General features: G+C 42.4%; 1 protein-coding gene across 20 annotated transcripts in view; it reads right to left on the bottom strand.

Annotated features, from left to right (window-relative positions):
• Positions 1 to 24,111, bottom strand: part of TMEM164 (transmembrane protein 164) — a 194,699-nt gene that overhangs the window by 56,028 nt on the left and 114,560 nt on the right. The window contains exon 1 of one of the 20 annotated variants that reach the window (XM_070783932.1): positions 18,545 to 21,056. The exons of the other annotated variants lie outside the window; for them this stretch is intronic. Coding sequence (XP_070640033.1) covers positions 18,545 to 18,703 — 159 coding nt within the window. The 5' untranslated portion in view covers positions 18,704 to 21,056. Of the gene's footprint in view, positions 1 to 18,544; positions 21,057 to 24,111 lie in introns of those variants that run through there. 20 annotated transcript variants of the gene reach the window in all.

The raw sequence follows: 24,111 nt of genomic DNA, 5'->3' as shown, positions 1-24,111 counted from the left end.
GGTCTGATTTTTTTCTTTAAAAGTTAAGGGATGGTCCTGTACGATGTGCAAGGGATACTGGTAGAGGCAGGCAGACCAGTTAGCAGCTGGCAATAGCAATATCAAAATGAAGCTTGAGGGACTTGCCTGGTGGTCCAGTGGTTAAGAATCTGCTATGCAATGCAGGGGACATAGGTTCTATCCCTGATGGGGGAACTAAGATCCCACCTACCTGGGAGCGACTAAGCCCATGCACCACAACTGCTGAAGCCCACATGCTGCAACTAGAGAGTTCGTGTGCCACAATGAAGATCCCACGTGGTGTAAATAGGACCCAATGCAGACAAATAAATGAGTATTTTTAAAGAATCAAACTTGGAGGCAGAGACAGCAAGAGAACATAGGACGGGAAGGTTTGAGAGAAGGTAAGGAAGTTGAATCACCAGAACTAAGTAACTGATATGGATGGGGGTACACAGGAGTAAGAGGAGAAGTGAAAGAGACTCCCAGGCTGATAGCCTAGGTGGCTGGTGGGATGTTGGGGCTTCTCTCTAAGGTGGGGACTACAATCAAGGAAGCAGGTTGGAGGAAGAGAGGCATAAGAAAATAAAGTGAGACCAGGCTGAATTTGTGAACCCAGTAGGAAAACCTGGTGGAAATGCTCATCAATCAGTGGGAATGTGGGTCTGGATCTCAAGGAGGCTGGAGAAGATGAGAAGAATTGAAAGGCGAATGATATACATATATGTAAAACGCAAACACAAAAAAGGATGAAATTCTAAAAGGCAATAAAAAGGCTGATATTCTCTTTACACACCCCAATACAACACCTTATGCAGCCCACTCTACAGACCCCTGGTTCATGGTATTCTTTCAAGGGTGAATGGGTGGCAAGAAATGGAAGTCGTAACTCCAGGGGAATATCAATAGAATTGGGAGAGACCTGAACATAGTTACAGATGAAGGGAAGGAGCCAGTGGGAGATGCAAGATGAGGAAGCAAGAAGGGCAGGAGGCACTGGATGGTGACAGGTACTGGAAGTGGGCAGGAGGGCTGGGACCCAGAGCACATGGAGATGAAGAGGGAAGGACAAGTTGAAGTGAGAACAGCTGTAAGAGGGAAGGACATGCTGGGAGTAGAAGTGGCTCATGAGCCAGGGGGCCCCACTACCTGGCTGGGAACTTGTGTTACCAAAGGATCCATGGCAGCTGATGAAGTGCAGACTGAAGATGGTTGATTACAAACAGAGGACCCTGGTCTCAACTCAGGCCCAGACTGCAGCCTCTCGAAAGAAATCAGGGGATCAAATCGGATCACTATATGGTCTGAATGCCTGTGTCTCCCTCAAATTCATGTTCGATGGGATGGTATTAGGAGGTGGAGCCTTTAGGAGGAGATTAGGTCATGATGAAATCAGAGGCCAAGAGCGCCCTTACCCTTCCCACCCTGTGACCCAGAAGAGGGTCCCCACTTGACTCTGCTGGTACCTGGATCTCAGATTTCCAGCCTCCAGAACTGTGAGAAATTTCTGAGGTATAGAAACCACACAGTTCATGGCATTTTCTTAGAGGAGCCTGAACAGACTAAAACAATAGTCTGCCTTCAAGGGAAAAGGCTGCAGCCTTTGGTAATGTTCCAACCAACCAAGCTGGGCTTTGAAACACTTTATCTTCATTAACTGACCACAGACTTGGACTGTGGCTACTGGCGCTGCAAATTCCTTGGGGCTAAATACCACTCGTTAGAGGAGCCCCAAAAGGAATGCCCACAACCTAAAATCAACCACAGTGCATTCACAGAACAGAATACCATGCTATGAAAAACAACAAGGTGCCCTGACAAACGCTCAAAGAAATCCAAATCTGGAACATTCTGCAAAATGGCCCAGACTCATCAAAATGTCAATGTTATGAAGGAGAGGGTGTGTGTGGGGGGACTGTCCCTAGACTTTCAAAAAGTAAAATTAACAAAACCTGATGAGATACACAATCAAAACCAAACATGAAAGTCGACTTGATCCTGATTTTAAAAAGAAAAGTAAAAAAAGACATCCTTGGAATGAGTTGGGGAAATTTGAATAGAAAGAGCTTATTAGATAAAGCAGTATTACAGAATACTGATAGTTTTGTTGAGTGTGATTATGGTATTGTGGATATACAAGAGAATGTCTTTTTCCTTGAGAGCTGCAGGCTGAAGAATTTAGAACTGAAGTGTCAAAATGGCCACAATCTGGGGGGAAATGATTCAGCAAACATAAACAGAAAAACAGAGACAGTGAATAAGGAAAACCGGCAACTGTCAAATCTAGCTTGAGGGTATATAGTCGTTGTTCATTATACTTTTGTGTTTCAACTCTTCAGGATGTTTGAAAATTTTTATAATAAAAAGTTGGGAAATTTTTTTTAAAGTAAGTAAATTTAAAGAAGGTAAATCTATATGAACTCATATGGCAAAGTAACAAATACTTGCATATATAAATAAAGCTGTATACATAAAGATGTTCACTGCAACATTATTTGTGATAACAAGAAGTATCTAATAACAGAAAAGCTAACTGAATGTCCACTGGTAGCTGCTGCTGCTGCTGCATCGCTTTAGTCGCGTCCGACTCTGTGCGACCCCATAGACGGCAGCCCACCAGGCTTCCCGTCTCTGGGATTCTCCAGGCAAGAACACTGGAGTGGGTTGCCATTTCCTTCTCCAATGCATGAAAGTGAAAAGTGAAAGTGACATCGCTCAGTCGTGTCCAACTCTAGCGACCCCACGGACTGCAGCCTACCAGGCTCCTCCATCCATGGGATTTTCTAGGCAAAAGTACTGGAGTGGGGTGCCATTGCCTTCTCCGCCACTGGTAGAAGAGTCATCAAAAAAAAAAAAAAAATACTCTGGAAGACTAACTCTGCAACCACTTACAAAAAAGGAGGTATAACCATTTATAGTCAAAACTGAGCAAATTATTGAACAAAGCATGATCCTTTTTGTAGAAGAAAAGGGGCTGATTAGTTTTTGTACTTTTATGATTTTTTTTTGATGTGGACCATTTTAAAACTCTTTATTAGATCTGTTACAATACTGTTTCTGTTTTTTATGTTTTGTTTTTTTTTGGCTGTGAGGCAAGTGGGATCTTGGCTCCCTGAGTAGGAATCAAACCTGCACCCTGTGCACTGGATAGGTGAAGTCTTAATCCCTGCACTGACTGCCAGGGAAATTCCAGTCTTCGTACTTTCAGATGTCTGTCAATGAATACAAAAAGGACTGGGATGATATTTACCAAACTGAGCAGGGGAACAGGACTGGGAGGACGGGCTGCAATAGGGAAGGGGAGACTTAGACTTGGTTTGTAGATATTTGTATAGTTGGATTTTTATGATTCATTCATTAATCATGTAGCTAAAAGTTTAAAAGTCAAAAAGGAAAAGGTCAAAAGAGTAATGTACCTCTTAGCAGCAATTACCTCTGGGGAGTACGCAGGGAGAACTTTCATGTTATAGTCTTATCTCTATTGCAGGAATCCTTAATCAAGAGGTTGCATTAAGCTATTACGGAGAGGAGGAGAAGAACTCCCTCTCTTAGAGTATCTGAATATGTTCTAGACCCCCTCCCAAGTTCCTTGTTCTCACTTTATCTTCCCTTGTGACCCAACTCCTACCCCCAGTACAGACAAGCTACCCATGGCCCTACCAGGCACGTGGAACTTCATCTTACATTCAAGGTCTGATGTGGACCATAAAGAAGGCTTATCATTGAAGAATTGACACTTTTGAACTGTGGTGCTGGAAGAGACTCTTGAGAGTCCCTTGGACTGCAAGGAGATCAAACCAATCAATCCTAAAGGAAATCAACCCTGAATATTCATTGGAAGGACTGATGATGAAGCTGAAGTTCCTAGTCACCTGATGCGAAGAGCCAACTCATTAGAAAAGATCCTGATGCTGGGAAAGATTGAAGGCAGGAGGAGAAGGGGATGACAGAGGATGAGATGGTTAGATGGCATCACCAACTCAATGGACATGAGTTTGAGAATACTCTGGGAGATGATGAAGGACAGGGAAGCATGGTATGCTGCAGTCCATGGGGTTGCAAAGAGCCAGACATGACTGAGTGACTGAACACCAACAACAAAGTTCTTGGGTTGGTTTTACAGTTGTTTATAGTATTCTCCATGAATAAATAAACGTACTTATGAATAAAATTAAAGCATGCCATGTATGGATCAATGTTGAAATTTGCTACAAATCAAGAATTATAAATATGATTTATTTACAAATCTCTGTCTAAAAGAAAAAGGATAGGGGTTTCATTAAATGACTTGTCCAAGGTCTCAAGGCTGAACCAGAATGTGAACCCAGGCAACTTGGCTTCAGAATGCATGATCTGAACCACAGTTGTCTGTTGTCTATACCAGGCTGTTCCTCTGATAGAAAAAAAAAATGGGGTCTACTATGCAACCTAGACAGCATATTGAACAGCAGAGACATTACTTTGCCAACAAAGGTCCGTCTAGTCAAGGCTATGGTTTTTCCAGTGGTCATGTATGGATGTGAGAGTTGGACTGTGAAGAAAGCTGAGCGCCGAAGAATTGATGCTTTTGAACTGTGGTGTTGGAGAAGACTCTTGAGAGTCCCTTGGACTGCAAGGAGATCCAACCAGCCCATCCTAAAGGAGATTGGTCCTGGGTGTTCATTGGAAGGAACGATGCTAAAGCTGAAGCTCCAGTACTTTGGCCACCTCATGCGAAGAGTTGACTCATTGGAAAAGGCTCTGATGCTGGGAAGGATTGGGGGCAAGAGGAGAAGGGGACGACAGAGGATGAGATGGCTGGATGGCATCACTGACTCAATGCACATGAGTTTGGGTGAACTCCAGGAGTTGGTGATGGACAGGGAGGCCTGGCGTGCTGTGATTCATGGGGTCGCAAAGAGTCAGACACGACTGAGCGACTGAACTGAACTGAACTGATGAAGCCTGAAGACCTGACCCAACACCTAGCTACCAAGATACAGGCACTATCCATCCAAGACCCCAGGGGTCTCCGAAGTCCCGAATCCAGATTTACTACTTCTTTAGACTGAGCCAGAGCTCAAATTTCATGTGGAAGAAGGAGTGTAGCATTGAGTACACAAGAAGGTACTTCAGGACTTAGAAGTCCAGCCCTGAACATGTCATTTGACTTTCTACTCAAGGATGGAAAGTAAATATTTGCACGGCTCTCTCCACAGAACTCTGCAGAAAGGCTAATGACAGAGATTGTTCAAAAGGTCTACAAAGGAACCAGGGCAGCTCCAAGTCAAAAGACAGTCACCTTGTATACAGAGGCCAAGCCACAACTGCAGAATGACGGTGCCAGGGCTGGCCTTCCTGCTCGGGGTATGTGACAAGCGGCCCCAAGAGGGCCTTTAGCACCACTGACAGGAACAAGGCCTCATTCTCCTCCGCCTCGGGTTACAGATTCCACACAGAAAATGTAAGCCATGTAGAGTGGGAGGGAAAAGAGTAAAGGTACTAAACTTCCAGTCCCTCATCTGCCCCAGCACTCTGTGATGCCATCCGGCTCAATTTAGCGCCTTCAAAGGACTTGAGCATCAGATGGCTTGAAATAAGGCCAATCCCAGACTAGCACTAGAGCAAAGGAAGGGATAAACACATCTGAGATTTGGCTCTTAGCCCAGTAAAACAGCTGGACACTCAGTACCCAGTACTCACTGCCCTCAACCAAACAACCATAGTGTCTGGTTAACATTCTACCCCCTGGGGGCCCTTATTTGAAGGCAATCAGTGGGCCAGGCAGCCATTTGTAAGGCAGGCTTCCGGACCCTGTTGCTTCCAACATGTTCCCCTAATAAGGCCCATCACCTCTGCTACAAGCTGGAGTCAAGTTCAGGAATCTCTTAAGCAAGGAAAGGCAAATGTCACATGTCCCCTTGAGGCATGGGCCTTGAGAAGAGACCAAGAGATGGTACTAGACCACCTCCTGACATGAGTAGACTCTGCTCAATTCTCTTTCTACTTCTCTCCTGTTTAATTCTCCCGTTCTCAATCTCTTCCCAGACTCAGAGACTGCTTCCAGGTTTTCTACGAGCACTGGAGAGTAATAAACTAGTAGCTCCTGGCTAATCTGACACACAGAGGATGTGCAGAATCTTTATTTTCATCACACATTTTTAGAGAAAGAATCTTTTTGACCCACTGGGATGGGGCCCAACATTTCGTATTTCAGTGAGGATCTCAAAGGTAATCTGGATACAGGAGTGCTTAACTTGCAAAAGTCTAAATGACAGGTGTGCATTTACAATATTTTCTACCAGAAATGACAGGCAGTTCCCAGGAAAATGTACTGATAAGGATAATGATGTGACTAGTGTTCAAAACAACAATAAAGATAACAATAATCATCATTAATAATGGCTGGTACACAGGACTTCTCTGCTAGGAACTGTCCTAAGTACTTGTATTAATTAACCCAACAACTCTAAAGATAAGAGCTATAATCCCCCTTTTTTGCATGAAGGAATTAAGATACAGAGAGATTAAGTAATTTGCCCAAGGTTACTTAAAGAGCCTGGATTTAAGCCAGGCAATCTGACTCCAGAGTCCATGTTTTTACCTACTGACCTACATTTACTCTGATGTGTGCTGAGGCCCTATAGAGTACAGAGGAAGTCCTTCATTTACAAATGACTCAAATCCATGCTGGTTTGATCACTTGCTACTGAAACGGTATCCTTTCTCTTCCAACCCCACCATCTGAGCCCAGACCTGGAATGTTCTAATTACATTGCCATGGGAACTAATCAACACTGGAATCTATCTCCATGATCCCCTAGACATCAATGTATTCCTTCGTTCAACCAATCAATCAACAAGTACATATTAAGTACCTGCTGCTGCTGCTGCTAAGTCGCTTCAGTCATATCCGACTCTGTGCGACCCCAGAGACGGCAGCCCACCAGGATCCCCCGTCCCTGGGATTCTCCAGGCAAGAACACTGGAGTGGGTTGCCATTTCCTTCTCCAATGCATGAAAGTGAAAAGTGAAAGGGAAGTCGCTCAGTGGTATCCAACTCTTAGCGACCCCATGGACTACAGCCTACCAGGCTCCTCCATCCATGGGATTTTCCAGGCAAGAGTACTGGAGTGGGGTGTCATTGCCTTCTCCATATTAAGTACCTACTGTGTATCAACTCTTATATCACGATACAAATGGTTTCTGCCTTCATGCACTTATGCCTTCCTCATTCCAAATGCTGATTTCTAGGGCTTAGAAAGGCTCAAAAGATGGTTTAAATCAGTGCTCCAAGGCCTCATGGCCACTAATATTAATATTTTGTTAGCTACATGATGGGTTAAATAGCTATCAGATACCTCATAGAACTTAGGACAACAGTAGACAGACATATAGTAGGTATTTATCAACTTATATAGAGATATTTCTGGGGAACACTGAGAACAGATGGCCAAACCAATGAATCATCCTCCTGATGAACATCCTCTTGACTGCCCCAACAGGAAGGACACAGACATAAGAGAGTTGGAAAACAAGACCCAAACTTCCACTTCTGGTAATAACAAATGCTAGTTAGAACTTAAAAGGATCCATGAGCCCAAAAGGCCACACTTCAGTGTAAAAGTATACTGGAAATACAAATTACTCCACCCCTAGTGATAAGGAAAATTCAGTCTCAAATCTTAATGATGAGCTGGAGTAATAGGGGAAGAGAGTAGTTATTTCCACTAAAATCTTGGAACCACAAGCCAGCCCTCACATGGGTTTACAACCTCAATTTATACAACTTGGGTAATCCAAAAATGCTAGGTTGAGAGTTTTATTTAGCATGATTCCATACTGGTAGCCCTCAAGCACCTGATAAGAACAAAGACATATCTTCTCTAGAGAAATCCGGGACTCAAAAAAAAAAAAAAAAATTCCCCACAAAAACTAAAAAAAAAAAAAAAAAAAAAGTAAGGTACAATAAAGAACAATAATAAACAACAGTAATATTTAAAACAAAACCTAAAGAAGCTAAGAACCAGTAAAAACAGAGCTTTAAAGACCTCAGAATAGTTACAGACTATGTTTAGTATATTTGGAAAAAGGAAAAATAATTGAAATTAAAAACTCTTGATAGCTTTAATTTATATGTTTAGATTAGACTGATTAGACAGCTAAAGAGATAAGTGAAATACAGAGCTGAACAAATTATCCAAAACGCAACCAAGACAAAGAAGTACAAAATAGGAACAAAAAAGATTAAGAGATGTGGAAGACAGAAAGGAGCTAATATAATTCCATATGTAGTCCTAGAAGAAAAGAGGAGATAGATGCAACAATTGAAGGCAAAATAACTAACAATTTTCAGAAACCTGATGAATATGTATTCACAGATTCAAAAAGTTCAAAGACCCTCAAACAGAATAAGCCAAAACAAATCAACATTGAAACAAATCCTACTAAAACTGCAGAACACCAGACAGAAAACCTTAAAACCAATCAGAAAGAAGAGGTTTACTTTCCAAGGAGTGAAAGTTAGGACTGACCAATAACTTTTCAAGGCAATGCTGGAAGACAGAATATAGTAAAACTACATCTTCATTGTGCTGGGAGAAAAATAATTATGAACCAAGACTTTTATAGCCCGTGAAAATATCTTTCAAGAATTAATAAGGAAAACAAACATTTTTAGGGAAAAAAAAAAAAAAAACACCAGAAGAGTTTGTCTTCGACAGATCATCTCTAGAGATAATTCTAAAAGATAAAATTCCAGCAAAGGCAAAGTTGTGTCAAATGGAAGGTGTGAGATGCAATAAAAAATAGCGAGCAAAGTGGTAATTATGTAGGTAAATCTGAATGAACTTTTTTACATAACATAATGTCTTATTTTAAAGAAAACCTAAAATAATACAGAATTAAAATACATGACAATATAAGCACGTAAGTTGAGGGTAATGAATAGAGTTTAAATATTAAAAGATCCACAGGCAAAGAATAAAGTTGTAACCCTATTTCACAGCATACATACTCCAAAGAATATACTCAAGAGTAAAAAAACAAAAAAAAACTATCAAAAAAAATGTCTACACAAAGTTATATATGAATTTTCATAGCAGCATTATTGAAAACAGCTATAAAGTGGAAACAATCCAAATGTCTATCAACAGGTAAATGGATTAAAAAAAGTACTATATATCCATACAATTGAATTTTATTAGCCAATATAAAGAAATGGCATATTAATAGATGTTACAACATGGATGAATCTCAAAACGTTATGCTAAGTGAAAGAAGCCAAAAACAGAAGGACAAATATTTTCTGATTCCATTAATATGAAACGTCCAGGAGACCAACTATAGAGATAGATATTAGATCAGCTGTTACTTAGGACTGGGGGTTGAAGGGGTGGTGGATGTAAGCAGACAGAAAGATGATAGCTAAATAGTACAGTTTCCTTTAGGGGTTGATAAAAATGCACTAAAAGTTAATTGTGATGGCTGCACAATTCTGTGAATATACTTAAAAAACTTTAAATTCCATACTTTAAATGAGTGAATAAACTCAATAAAACTAGGACCAAAGAAAATGTTATAAGATCCTTGTTTTATTTGAGAGAAAAGGTCTGACTGATTCTAGCTCTGGATATCTTTGTTAACATTGGTAGGATAAACATTAAAAAGAAAAACCCAATAACTGAAATAGTGTGTACAACTTCTAAATCAGTAAAGGGAAAAACAGAATAAGAAAATATCCGATAAATGCCCTCAAAAGGCTAGATGAAGGGGTGGGGGGGGAGACAAAATGCTCCAACCTGGATTTATAAGCTGTATCAAATGGTGGCAGACCAAGTGACATCCAGCAGTATGCACTGGAGTTCGGGTAAGTGGGAGCTCACATTCCACCCAACCCGCTTCATGAAAAGGGTCTCTGGAGAAACACACTCCTTACTAAAGACTTGGACCCGCCAAGTAAATACCACCTTGGGATAAGACATCTCCTTTTGGTCACCAGGGATCAAAGGTGTTCCTCCAATTAGTTAAGGCCTAGAGGTCCTGGCTTTTAAAGGAAATTAAGTAATTCTGTGCTGAGAGGTCATCTGAGTTTTGACACACAAGCTAGTTCGAATTATTAACAGTACAACGGGTGGATAACTTGTATACGTAGGGCTCAGTGTAAGAATGCCTGGCTGCTTCAATAAGAATCAGGAGTGCACTTTGCACTTGCTGTCATAGACAGGGCTTCTGCATCTCTCTCTAGGGCAGTCAGGTGTCACAGGATACATATTTGTGCTGTGATTATCCCATGTATTGGAGCTGATTGATGGGAATACTGTCCAGTCCCTGACCAGAGGAGGTGCGTTGGGAGGGGGGTGCTCCCCCAATTCTGGCTGCTGTGCTGGCACAGCAGGGCAGGGAAAGTAAAACTGAAATATATCTGGAATGACACTTCTTGCCTCAGAGCTTACTCAGTTAAAGAAAAAGAATTTTTTCTGGTCCCACCTTTGGAACTAACAGTTTAGTCTTTAGCCACATAATAACACCCTGCCAGAAGAAAGTTCCAGATGATATTTTCTCATGGACAGCTCTAGCCCTGCATGTGCCAACAGCAAACCCCTGGCCCCTGCTTCACAGGGCAAGTCGCCATCACTTTGCTCAAGACTGGAAAACAGAACAGGGGGCATCCCTTTGGCCCATATGGCAGCTGACCTCTGGACTAGTTTGAAGAGTAGGAAATAGCAGTTATGTACAGTGAATGTGGTATAAGGCCCAAGTGCAAGTGGTCCAATTCTTTTGACATTGTCTAGATCCCAGGGACGGGGGAGCCTGGTGGGCTGCCGTCTATGGGGTCACACAGAGTCGGACACGACTGAAGCGACTTAGCTGCAGCAGCAGCAGCAGATCATCTACAAATTGGACTTCTTTCTCATCAGTCATTATCTTGAACACCCACTCCATATAGAACCATGTCGTGTGTCCTCACACTCCTCCAGCACACATGTGCATGTGCACGCATGCATGCACACACACACATCCCTAAAGCCCTGTTCATCAATTCTTGTTTCAGTTGGTTGTGTTTCAGTGTGTGCTGAGTCGCTTCAGTCGTGTCTGACTCTTTGTGACCCTATGAACTGCAGCCCACCAGGCTTCTTGGTACATGGGATTCTCCAGGTAAGAATACTGGAGTGGGTTGCCAGTCCCTTCTCCAGGGGATCTTCCCGACCCAGGGATTGAACTTGTGACTCTTACGTCTCCTGCATTGGCAGGTGGGTTCTTTACCATTAGCACCACCTGGGAAGCCCTGCGTTTCAGTGTGCCTCTATAAAATGTAAGTGGAGAGCAGCAGTTAATGTCTACTTGGAAACAAATTCTGGAAATCCGAAAGCCACAGATAAACCTCTTTCCTGGCTAAAGACGTCCTGATAGCATCTGGAGCCAACAGCGTGCACCCGTCGCAGGTCAGCGGCTGATGCGAATACAAGAGTGGAGGGTTCCCTCTGCTTTGATACTCGCTGCCCTTGGAGGAGGGGGGGAAGCATGCCCTGGATCAGCAGGGGGAGAGATGCAGCATTCTGACCCTCTTGTCAGCCTGACCTCTGCCTCCATGGGACAGCCCCCAGAGGGCACCTGTGAGTCAGATCAGAAGCAGGGAGGAACCAGGCAGCTTCTAGAAGATTCGTGATCTTCTCTTCCTCTCCATTCACCCTCCAAATAGTCATTTCTAAGTGGCTGTCATCTTAGACCATACTTCCTGGTCTATACGAACACGTTCCACTTCTTTAGCACCCCCGTCTACATCCTCCCCACCCCCACCCCCACTTATTTTGGGCCGACATAATTTACAACTCCCAGAAATGCCTGAGAAGCAGCGTACACACTTCTGGTGCCAAGCCTGACCAGTTTTACAGATTTTCATTTAGCAGGTGTCTGTTGCTAAATCAGTAGCAGCTGCTAATTGCTCTTCCTCCCTCCAACCTTCAGACAGAATGAAACATCTGGTGTTCTCTCACTTTGGGTTAAAATCAGCTACCTTACCATCCCTCCTCTGGGCTCCATTTTTATTAAAAAGCTGTCAGCTGATGCCTAGAGCTGGCAACAGAGAGCCAGGTGGCTCCTGAAGAAAGGAAATTATTCTAATGGCAACTCGGCAGGCTAAGGTCGCCTCCTGGCCCCAGGCCTTAGGGACAGACGAGGGATTGCTTGGGCACCAGTCCCTGCCAGGTGGAGCTTGAAGTCCATGACCACTCAAGTTACATGGAGCTTCATTTCTTGAGCGAGGACTCTGAGGACCTTGCCCCCTCTTACTGGCAGTGCCCGCCCTGCCCTGAATCTGTTCCAGAGGTGGGACCCTACATGTCAGGTCACTTCGCTCTCTCTTCCAGGGGAGGAAGGTGGCTATTCAATGCACACATGCTTCTATCGCCATGAACTGGAATCTCAAGGGTAATAAACTATATACGGTGGTGGAAATTATAAGGACCCTATCATTTATAGCTTTAATTTGTACCAGTGTTCTTTTGTAGCTTTTTCAGTCACCTTTTGGTTCTGGCGTTTCCTCCCCACCCCCCAAAAAAATCTGTTGGCTGGGCCCCATATCTGCTTTTTGATTCTAAGTCAAAACCATTCTTAAAGATACCTTTATAGCAACTCAGATATTTTACATTATTAATAATGTAAATAATAATTATTATTAATATTATTAATAATGTAAATAATAATCACAGCTAATCTTTATTGAGCACTTACTACTGTGCATTAGGCATTGGAGTAAGCACTTTACATGCATTACTTTATTGAAGATTCAGAAATGATTAGGAATGCCCTCATTTACAGTATGCAACAGGCTCAGAGAAGGCCTACTGATGTTGTGGAAGCACGACTGGAACTGTGATTTAGCTGGATAAGAAGCCTATGCTTTGCTGACTGGATATTTGATGATATTAAGGAATTAGTGATAATGATAACAGATACGATAATGGCATTATGATTATATATATGAGTCCTTATATATTAAAGATGTATAATAAATATCTACAGTTAAAATTCCATGAAATTTCCTTTCAAATCATCCAGGTAAGAGAAATGAGTAAGAGAGAGACAGTGTGTGTGTGTTTGTGGCAGGTGGGGAAGCAGTTTGAGATAGATAGGGTATACTGATGAAAACAACACTAGCCATGAGTTGATCCTTGTTGAAATTGGGTGGGTAATGGATTTTTTTTTTACTTTTATATGTATTTCCATTTTCTTTAATATAAAATTATACACATACTGTGGAGAAGGCACTGGCACCCTACTCCAGTACTCTTGCCTGGAGAATCCCATGGACAGAGGAGCCTGGTGGGCTGCAGTCCATGGAGTCGCTAAGAGTCGGACACGACTGACCAACTTCACTTTCACTTTTCACTTTCATACATTGGAGAAGGAAATGGCAACCCACTCCAGCGTTCTTGCCTGGAGAATCCCAGGGGTGGTGGAGCCTGGTGGGCTGCCGTCTACGGGGTCGCACAGAATCGGACATGACTGAAGTGACTTAGCAGCAGCAGCACACATATACTGTACACTATATTTTAGAACCTCCTGACTTGAGCAAGATCTTCCCTATCCGTAACTTTTCAGCTCCTACCATCAAACTTTCCTCATCTAGTACCCATGCAGTAACCACCCTCCCCTTGGAGTTACTAAACCCTTTTTTTCTTCAAGTTTCCAGTCATTTTACTTAAGTTCCTCAGTGTGTGGGACTTAAGGGGAGGCTAGGAGGGCCAGATGCTGAGGTAAGAGGAGGGCATCATAAGGACTCTTATTTCTCCATTCTTTTTATGCAACAGAAAACTAATTCATCTTTTCACTGCTCTGCTGCTGCTGCTAAGTTGCTTCAGTCATGTCTGATTCTGTGCGACCCCATAGATGGCAGCCCACTAGCCTCCTCTGTCCCTGGGATTCTCCAGGCAAGAATACTGGAGTGGGTTGCCATTTCTCTCTCCAATGCATGCATGTGTGCTAAGTCGCTTCCATCTTGTCTGACTCTGTGCGACCCCATGGACAGCAGCCCACCAGGTTCCTCTGTCCACGGGATACTCCAGGCAAGAATACTGGAGTGGGTTGCCATTTCCCTCTCCGTCTTTTCAGTGACCACCTGACAAAGGAGTATTTGACTAAATCCTTAAATAACTATGTGGTAGGTAATAACATTATTATTCCTGTTTTACAGATGAGGAAACTGGATGAAGTAGCTCAACTAAACCCTGAAGTCCTTCCTAAGAACAGGCGCTGCCCAAGGGCATCTGTGGTATACTAAGAAATAGATTTGATAATTGTCCCCATTCCAGGCACAAAACTCCTAAAACTCTTTTAGGCATTTCCTAGTCAAGGCTATGGTTTTTCCAGTGGTCATGTATGGATGTGAGAGTTGGACTATAAAGAAGGCTGAGTGCTGAAGAATTGATGCTTTTGAACTGTGGTGTTGGAGAAGACTCTTGAGAGTCCCTTGGACTGCAAGGAGATCCAACCAGTCCATCCTAAAGGAGATCAGTCCTGGGTGTTCATTGGAAGGACTGATGTTGAAGCTGAAACTCCAGTACTTTGGCCACCTCATGCGAAGAGTTGACTCATTGGAAAAGACCCTGATGCTGGGAAAGATTGAGGGCAGGAGGAGAAGGGGACGACAGAGGATGAGATGGTTGGATGGCATCACCGACTCAGTAGACGTGGGTTTGGATGGACTCCAGGAGTTGGTGATGGACAGGGAGGCCTGGCGTGCTGCGGTACATGGGGTCGCAAAGAGTCAGACACGACTGAGCGACTGAATTGAAGTGATAGGAGTGTCTTTTGTCATTCATGAGGAGCTCCTTTTGAGCACACCCAAGTTTACGCTGAAAGAACTTAGGGGAGAGCCCCCTAGCTAACCACAGGATAGGGCTGGTCCCCAGGAAGTGATAAGGAGGATGGAAATTTGTAGCTGCACCCACTGCTGTCTGGGAAAGGGTGGCTAAGGATTAAGCTCTATAAAAACTCTTGAATAGGAAGAGTTGATAAGCTTCCCAGTTGGTGAACACATCTGTAGGCCAGGAGGGGTGGTACACCCTAGTTCCATGGAAGTAGAAGTGTCTGTGCTTGGGACCCTTCTGGACTCCATCCTCTATACCTCTGGCTGTTCATCTGCTTTAAAATATACTTCCTAAAAAAACAGATTGGTGGTATTTCATTGCTAAGTTGTGTCCAACTATTTGCAACCCCATGGACTGTAGCCCAGCAAGCTTCTCTGTCCATGGGACTCTCCAGGCAACAATACTGGAGTGGGTTGCTATGCCCTCCTCCAGGGATCTTCCCGACTCAGGGACCAAACCCATGTCTCCTGCAATGCAGGCAGATTCTTTACCACTTAGCTACCAGGGAAGCCCCAAATAACTGGTAAACAAAAGCAAATGATTCTCTGAGTTCAGTGAGCAGCACCTGCAAGTTAATGGAACCTGAGGAGGGAGTTCATGGAACCTCTAATTTATAGCATGTCACTCAGAAGCATAGGTAACAACCTGTACTTGTAACAGGTACGTGAAGTGGGGGCAGTCTTATAGGACTCAGTTCTTAACCATTGGGATCTGATGCTATCTTCCAAGAGTGTCACAAGGAATTAAACTGTAGGCCACCCAGCTGGTACTACAAAACTGTTTGGTGTGGGGAGCCCCCCACCACACACAGAACATCCCATTTAGTATTTATGCAACAGGGGAGGTGGAAAGAGCACTAGTCTGGGAGCCGCAGACCTGAGTGGTGATCTTAGAGCTGCTACTCACTGGCTGTGTGACCTTAGGCAGGTCATTCACCCTTTCTGGTCTTTATTATTGGTAAAATGACATAGGTGGACAACATGAAATTCTAAGGTCCACCAAACCTATAAAGTTCTAGGATCTGGTTACTTTTTTAATTCAAGTTTTTGAACTTGACCTTTACTCCTCTCTGTTCCCCTAATGTTATCTTTCAGGACTTTTTTGAATATTGAAACTGGTACCCAATATAGCTTTCCTGCTGAGCTTTGGGACACCAGCAAATCTGACACTTCAGTCAGTCATCTGTGCCTTAATGTAAATTAGTTCAACAAACCACTAGCCAGCTAACTGTATTACCCATCACCATAGGTAATGATTCAAAAATCAAAATCAACATAGCTCTTCAACCTGATTTGAGGTACCTCACCTATTTATGCCCTGTGCTCAGTCGTGTCCAATTCTTTGTGAACCCATGGACTGTAGTTCACCAGGCTTCTCTGTCCATGGGATTTCCGAGGCAGAAATACTGGAGCCAGGTGGCATTTCCTACTCCAGATCTTCCCAACCCTGGGATCGAACCCAGGTCTCTTGTGTCTCCCGCATTAGCAGGTGGATTCTTTACCACTAGCACCACTTTATGCTAGTGGTGAAGAATTTCAAATTCACCTGCAGTGGATTTCAGGTTCTAACATTAACTTTTTTTTTTTTTTAATTGAAGTCTAACTTACATATGGGGACTTCCCTGGTGGCTCAGATAGTAAAGAATCCACCTGCCAATGCAGGAGACTTGGCTTTGATCCGTGGTTTGGGAAGATCCCCTGGAGGAGGGCAAGGCAACCCACTCCAGTATTCTTGCCTGGGAAATCCCATGGACAGAGGAGCCTGGAGGGTTATACTCCACGGGGTAACAGAGAATTGGACAGGACTGAGCAATGAACACTTTCACTCTCAACTTACATAAAGTGCCAAATATCTTAACTTTTGTCAAGCCCTATAGTGTAGGCCTCATTTATATTAGTTGAATGACTGACTAGGAAGACTTCCGTCCTTATCAGGTACTGTTCCAACCATACCTGTTCAAAGATAGGTGTCCTTGAAGGAAAGAACAGAAGCAGAACAAGAATTGATCAGTATTGAGTTGCCTTTTCCCCTTTCTACACTGGATACTGGTTGTTTTGATTTCTCTCAACCTTGCTTCCCAGGCCTTTCCAACTGTCGTGTACACATCAATCCCAAGAGATCTTGTTAAAATGCAGAGTTTCATTTGCTAAGTCTGGGATGAGGCCCAAGGTTATGAATTTCTAACGAGTTCCCAAGGGAGGCCAATTCTGCTGGCCTGTGGACCACATTTTGAGTTGCAAGGACTCAGGGCATAGTGAGGAAGGTGCAGTGGTGGAGTGGAGAGACAGTGGGCTTTGTAAACAGAAACCTGGGTTCTAACTTGCAACTTTTTCCACTCACTAGCTCAGTGCCTTTGGGTAGACTGCTTAACCTCTTGGCATCTCAGCTTACTCCTTGTAAAAATGAGAGGAGTTTCATCTCAGGGCAGCTGTGAGGATTAACTGAGATGAGGGAGGTAATAAATCTATCACTGTTCTGGGCATATAACTCTTGTGCTTCTGCTCAGTCATGTCCGACTCTTTGCGACCCCATGGACTGTAGTCCACCAGGCTCCTCTGTCCATGGGGTTTCCCAGGCAAGAACACTGGAATGGGTTGCCATTTCCTCCTCCAGAGGATCTTTCCAACCCAGGGATCAAACCTGCGCCCTTTATGTCTCCTGCATTGGTGGGCAGATTCTTTACCACTAGCGCCATGAAATGGTAGCTATTTTCGTGGAAGTCTAACCATGCCTGCCATTCCCTACCTTTGCTGTTATGAATCCTAAAAATTCAGATTTGCCAATGCCACACCTAGTGTGTGTAATATTCTAACCTTCTGCTGTGCATTGCATGTTTGTGTGCCCGCCCCACCAAATTTACATGTTGAAGCCCTAAACCCCAATGTGATGGAATCTGGAGGTAGGGCCTTTGGGAAGTAGCTAGTTTTAGATGAGGTCATAAGGGTGGAGTCCTCCAGATAGAATTAGTGTCCTTATAAGAAGAAACACCAGAGAGCAAGGGGGCTCTGTCTTGAACTTGTGAGGACTCAGCAAGGTGGCCATCCACAAGCTAAGAAGAGAGCCCTCCCCAGAACCTGACCTTGCTAGGTTAACATTGTGAGCTCAGACTTCAGGCCTCTAGATTGGTGAGAAATTTCTGTTGTTGAAGTCAGTCTATAGTTTTGTTATGGCAGTCGAAGCTGACTAATAACACCTCTTCTAAGCATACCAGCTATCCAGTAAACATTTATTGTTTACTGTATGCCAGCCCTGAAGCCTTTCAATTCCCTCTATTTCCCTTATGGCAATGCAACATCACTGTACTTTAAAAGAAACTCTAGAGAACAAGATGGCAGAGGAGTAGGTGGATGTGGAGTACATCTCTCTCCACAGATACATCAGGAATACACCTTCAGACACAGAAGTGCATGCAGACCACCAGCTGAGAGTGGAGAGAAGTACCTGACCAGTGGAAAAGAATATATAGAATCACGCAAAACTCGGTAGGAAGAAGGAACTAGGGGGAAAAACAGCAGTGTTAGTAGGACTGGACCTGCCCTTTGCGGATGGGGGAACTGAAGCAGGGGTCTGATCCCCACAGCAGAGCAACTGTCTGAGTCAGAAGAGAAACATTTAAGGCTGAGAGTGAAACAGCTGATCTGTGGCAGCCTAAATAGAATGAGAATCAGACAGTCCTTGCCCACAGCCATACATACCCCAGACAAGAATGCTGGTCTCCTGGAAGAGGCAGAGGCTGGGAGCAATCCTAGGGCAAGGGCTGCTGCTGAGTGCAGAGAGACGGGTGGAGGGGATGTGAGGGAGGAGATAGTGGTGAGAAATGCTAGTAGAGGAAAGCCAGGCAGCCATGGAAGCATGGTGATACCACTGAGTCATGCGCAGGGGGTGGAGCCATCACTATAGTCTGTCTCTCCCCACAGGCCAGCATCGGTGCTGAACAATAGAGAAGCTGACCCATCAAACAATAGAGAAGCTGGCCCATCAAACGCCTGAGGCACTGAACTACAAAGTAGGCCCCCACCCAGTGTGCTCCCTTAAGTGCTTCAGGCGCCAATCTACAAAGTAGGACCATAGTTAGGGAGGACTCTCTATGTGTCTGAGGAGTAAAACAACAGAGAAGGACCACAGGCAAGGGAGCCCTCTAAGTGCCTGAATGGGCGGAGCTACAGAGAAAGACTGGCCAAAGATGACTTCTGATCTCCAGCTAGGAGAGGCTCAAAAAAAGACTCTGATAGGGCCATAACTCCTGCGGTGGAGGCAGTCTATGTCCCTGCACACTTGGCGCCACCAGGGTTCCCACAAGCCAAGCAGCTGCACCACCTTCATGCTCAACTCTCACTGGGGCAGAGCTGCCACAGGCAGAAAAAAAAGTCTTGCATTTATGCACACAGGGTCACTTCGGTTGTGTCCGACTCTTTTCAACCGTGTAGACTGTGGCCTGCCAGACTTCTCTGTCAGAGAGGGGGTTCTCCAGGCAAGAATACTGGAGTGTATTGGCCAAGACTGGTTGCCATACACTTCTAAAGCACTATATTTCCTACTCCCCCAGCCTCCAACACCCCTGAGTACCTGGTGCTTCCAGAACCCCAGTGACCCAAGCAGCTGTACCACCTCCACACCCCGCCTTCACAGGGGTAAACCCAACCCCTCCAGGGCAGCCTCAGGAGCAAACCCCAGTGGATGACCCACATATAGAGGTGGAAATAAAACCACAACTGAAAGCCAGGGGCAGGGTGGCAAGGGAAGAAGATCCAAAACCTTCTGACCAGCTGTACAAGCTGCAGATTAAATCCACATGATCAACTAAGCAGACTCTGTGTCTATGGAATATATAAAAGGCCATAGAGAGGGCCCACAAAAGAAAATGCACTAGCTCTGACAGCTGTGCACATTGGAGGCAAGAATACATGGGAGTAGGACCAGATTAGAAACTGAGCAGCCCCCACAGCAGGTCCAGAGATCAGTACACTATTGGAGGGCATCCTAGGGAGGTAAGGTAAGGACTCTGACAGCAGTGACTCAAGAAAAATATTTATTATTTTTTGTTTGTTCTGTAGATTCTTTTGGATTTTTTCTTTTTTTCTTTTTCCCTTCTTCCCCCTCCATTGTAGTTGTCAATTATATTGGCACTAAGAACTCCAATTAAGCTTTTGATCTTTTTTTTTCCTCACTCACATTTTCAATTGTAGCCTTAAATCTCTGCCTCTACATTGGGCTTTTGCAGGTCTGTGGAGTTCCTCTTGTTCTTTCCTTTCTCTTTTATTTTTTCTATGTTTATTCCTTTGTTTGCCTTTCCTACTGTTATTTTCCCCTTGCAGTTAATCTTTAATGTATATAAGTCTTCATCTACCTCTTTCTAACTTTGCATATCTATTCTTTCTTTCTTTCCTTTCCTCACAACATATTTGTTAGTTTTGTTTTCATTGCTTTATTCCCACTTAGAACCTTGCTTTACTTTGGTTTTCCAGTTTGTGCTTAAACTAGTTTTGTTCTCAACTCGTAAATGTAATTTTTGATTTCCTTTGTTCATGGATCAATCTACTGTACTTTATTTTTGTTGGACTGTTTTGGCTTTGCTCACGGATGTGTATGTATATGTGTATATTCCATTACTTTAATTATTATTTGCCTGATTTTGTAACTGCCATTTGTCTGGGGTTCATCTTTGGTTTCTCATTTTTGGATATTTGTTTTCCTTTCCCTTAATGCCATTACAAACCACTTGTGGAATCATCATTCCTGACCAGAGATCAAGCCCTGAGCCTTTGGAGTGGGAGGACTGACTCCAAGACCCTAGACTACCAGAGAACTAACCCTGGGGAGTATCAAATAGTGAGAACTCACACAAAGGAGACCACTTGAATACCAGACCCAGCATTACCCAACCACCAGTAGCACCCTTGGCAGGACACCTCATCTAAACAAGAAACAAAACAAAAATACAAACCCAATTATCAGCAGACAGGATTACCACCTCACTCAGCCTTGTCCATCAGAGGAAAAATGAAAAAACAAACAAAAACTCAGCATAAATCTCACCCTATACCGAAGCACACAAACCACTGGACCAACCTGAGGATGGCAGAAACCAAAAGGAAGAAAGAATTCAACCTTGAAGCCTGGGAAAAGGAGACCTTAAACACAACAAGTTAAAAAAAAAAATGAAAAGGCAGAGAAATACTACACAAATGATGGAACAAACCAGAAACAAAAGAAGTCCAAATAAATGAAGAAGAAATAGGCAAACTACCTGAAAAATAATTCAGAATAATGACAGTAAAGATGATCAAAACCCTTGAAAACAAAATGGAGAAAAGGCAAGAATCAATTAACAAAGACCTAGAAGAATTAAAGAATAAACATACAGAGACAAACAACACAATTACTGAAATTAAAAATACTCTAAAAGGAATCAATAGCAGAATATCTGAAGCAGAAGAACGAATCAGTGAGTTGGAAGATAAAATGGTGGAAATAACTTCTGAGGAGCAGAATAAAGTAAAAAGAAGGAAAAGAACTGAGGACAATCTCAGAGACCTCTGGAACAATATCAAATGCACCTACATTTGAATTATAGGGGTCCCCGAAGAAGAGAAAAAGAAAGGGCATGAGAAAATTTTTAAAGAGATTATCATTGAAAATTTCCCCAATATGGAAAAGGAAATAGTCAATCAAGTCCAAGAGGCACAAAGAGTCCCATACAGGATAAACCCATGAGAAACACGCCAAGACACATACTAATCAAACTAACAAAGACTAAACACAAAGAAAAAATACTAAAAGCAGCAAGTGAGAAGCAACAAGTAACATACAAGGGAAATCCCATTCACTCAACAGCTGATCTTTCAGCAGAAACTCTACAGCCCAGAAGGGAATGGCAGGATATATTTAAAGTAATGAAAGGGAAATATCTACAATCAAGATTACTGTACCCAGCAAGGATCTCACTCAAAATTCATGGAGAAATAAAAAGCTTTTCAGACAAGCAAAAGTTAAGAGAATTCAGTACCACCAAACCAGCTTTACAACAAATGTTAAAGGGACTTACATAGTCAAGAAATACAAGAGAAGAAAAAAGATCCACAAAATCAACCCCAAACAATTAGAAAATGGTAATAGGAACATATATATCAATAATTATTTTAAATGTAAGTGGGTTAAATGCTCCAACCAAAAGACATAGACTGGCTGAATGGATACAAAAACAAGACCCATATATATGCTGTCTACAAGAAACCCACTTAAGACCTAAAGACACATATAGACTGAAAGTGAGAGGATGGAAAAATACATTCCATGCAAATAAGAAGTAAAAGAAAGCTGGACTAGCAGTCCTCATATCAGACAAAATAGACCTTAAAATAAAGAAGATTACAAGGGATAAGGAAGGACACTACATAACGATCAAGGGATCAATCAAGAGGAAGACAAAACAATTGTAAATATCTATGCACCCAACATAGGAGCACCTTAATACATAAGACAAACACTAGTAGGAGATTTTAACACCCCACTCCCACCAATGCACAGATCATCAAAACAAAATTAATAAGGAAACACAAGTCTTAAGTGATACATTAGATGAGATGGATCTCACCGATATCTTCAGGACATTCCATCCAAATGCAGAAGAATACACCTTCTTCTCAAGTGCACATAGAACATTCTCCAGGATACAGCACATCTTGGGTCACAAATCAAACCTCAGTAAATTTAACAAAATTGAAATTGTATCAAGAACAACACTATGAGACTAGATATCAATTACAAGAAAAAAAACTGTAAGAAACACAAACACATGGAAATTAAACAACACATTTCTAAATAACCAACAGGTTACTAAAGAAATGAAAAGAGAAACCAAAAATCTTCTAGAAACAAATGACAATGGAAACTCGACAAGTCAAAACCTATGGGATGCAGCAAAGGCAATTCTAAGAGGGAAGTTTATAGCAATACAATCCTACCTCAAGAAACAAGAAAAACATATAACAGACAACCTAACTTTAAACCTAAAGCAACTGGAAAAAGAAGAACAAAAAAACCCCAAAATTAGTAGAAGGAAAGAAATCATAAAGATCCAAGCAGAAATAAATGAAAAAGAAATGAAAGAAATAATAGTAAAGATTAATAAAATCAAAAGCTGATTCTTTGAGAAGATAAACAAAATGGACAAGCCGTTAGCCAGACTCATCAAGAAAAAAAGAGAAGAATCAAATCAACAAAATTAGAAATGAGAATGGAGAGGTTACAACAGACAATGCAGAAATACAAAGGATTATAAGAGACTAGAGACTATTATGAACAACTATATGGCAATAAAATGGATAACCTGGAAGAAATGGACAGATTCTTAAAAAAGTTCAATCTTCTAAGACTGAACCAGGAAGAAATAGAAATTATGAACAACCCAATTACAAGCACTGAAATTGAAGCTGTGATAAAAAAAAATCTCCCAAAAAACAAAAGCCCAGCACCAGATGGCTTCACAGGAGAATTCTATCAAACATTTAGAGGAGAGCTAATGCCTATCCTTCTAAACCTCTTTCAAAAAACTGCAGAGGAAGGAACACTTCCAAACTCATTCTACACGGCCACAATCACCCTGATACCAAAACCAGACAAAGACGACACAAAAAAAGAAAACTACAGGCCAATATAACTGATGAACATAGATGCAAAAATCCTCAACAAAATTTTAGCAAACGGAATTCAGTTACACATCAAAAAGCTTATACACCATGATCAAGTTGGGTTTATTCCAGGTCTTCAAGGATTCTTCAATATATGCAAATCAATCAACGTGATACATCATATTAACAAATTGAAAGATAAAAATCATATGATCATCTCAATAGATGCAGAAAAAGCCTTTGACAAAATTCAGCACCCATTTATGATTAAAACTCTTCAAAAAATGGGCGTAGAAGGAACTACTTCAACATAGTAAAGGCTATATATGATAAGCCTACAGCAAACATTATTCTCAATGGTAAAAAACTGAAAGCATTCCCCCTAAGGAATAAGACAAGAGTATCCACTTTCACCACTATTATTCAACATAGTTCTGGAAGTCCTAGCTAAAGCCATCAGACAAGAAAAAGAAATAAAAGGAATCCAGATCAAAAAAGAAGAAGTAAAACTCTCACTGTTGGCAAATGACATGATACTGTACATAGAAAACCCTAAAGATAGTATCAGAAAATTACTAGAGCTAATCAGTGAATTTAGCAAAGTTGCAAGATACAAAATCAATACCCAGAAA

The sequence above is a fragment of the Bos indicus genome, chromosome X (assembly GCF_029378745.1).
Source record: "Bos indicus isolate NIAB-ARS_2022 breed Sahiwal x Tharparkar chromosome X, NIAB-ARS_B.indTharparkar_mat_pri_1.0, whole genome shotgun sequence".
Lineage (NCBI taxonomy): Eukaryota > Metazoa > Chordata > Mammalia > Artiodactyla > Bovidae > Bos > Bos indicus.
This window is presented reverse-complemented; position numbering and strand designations above follow the sequence as displayed.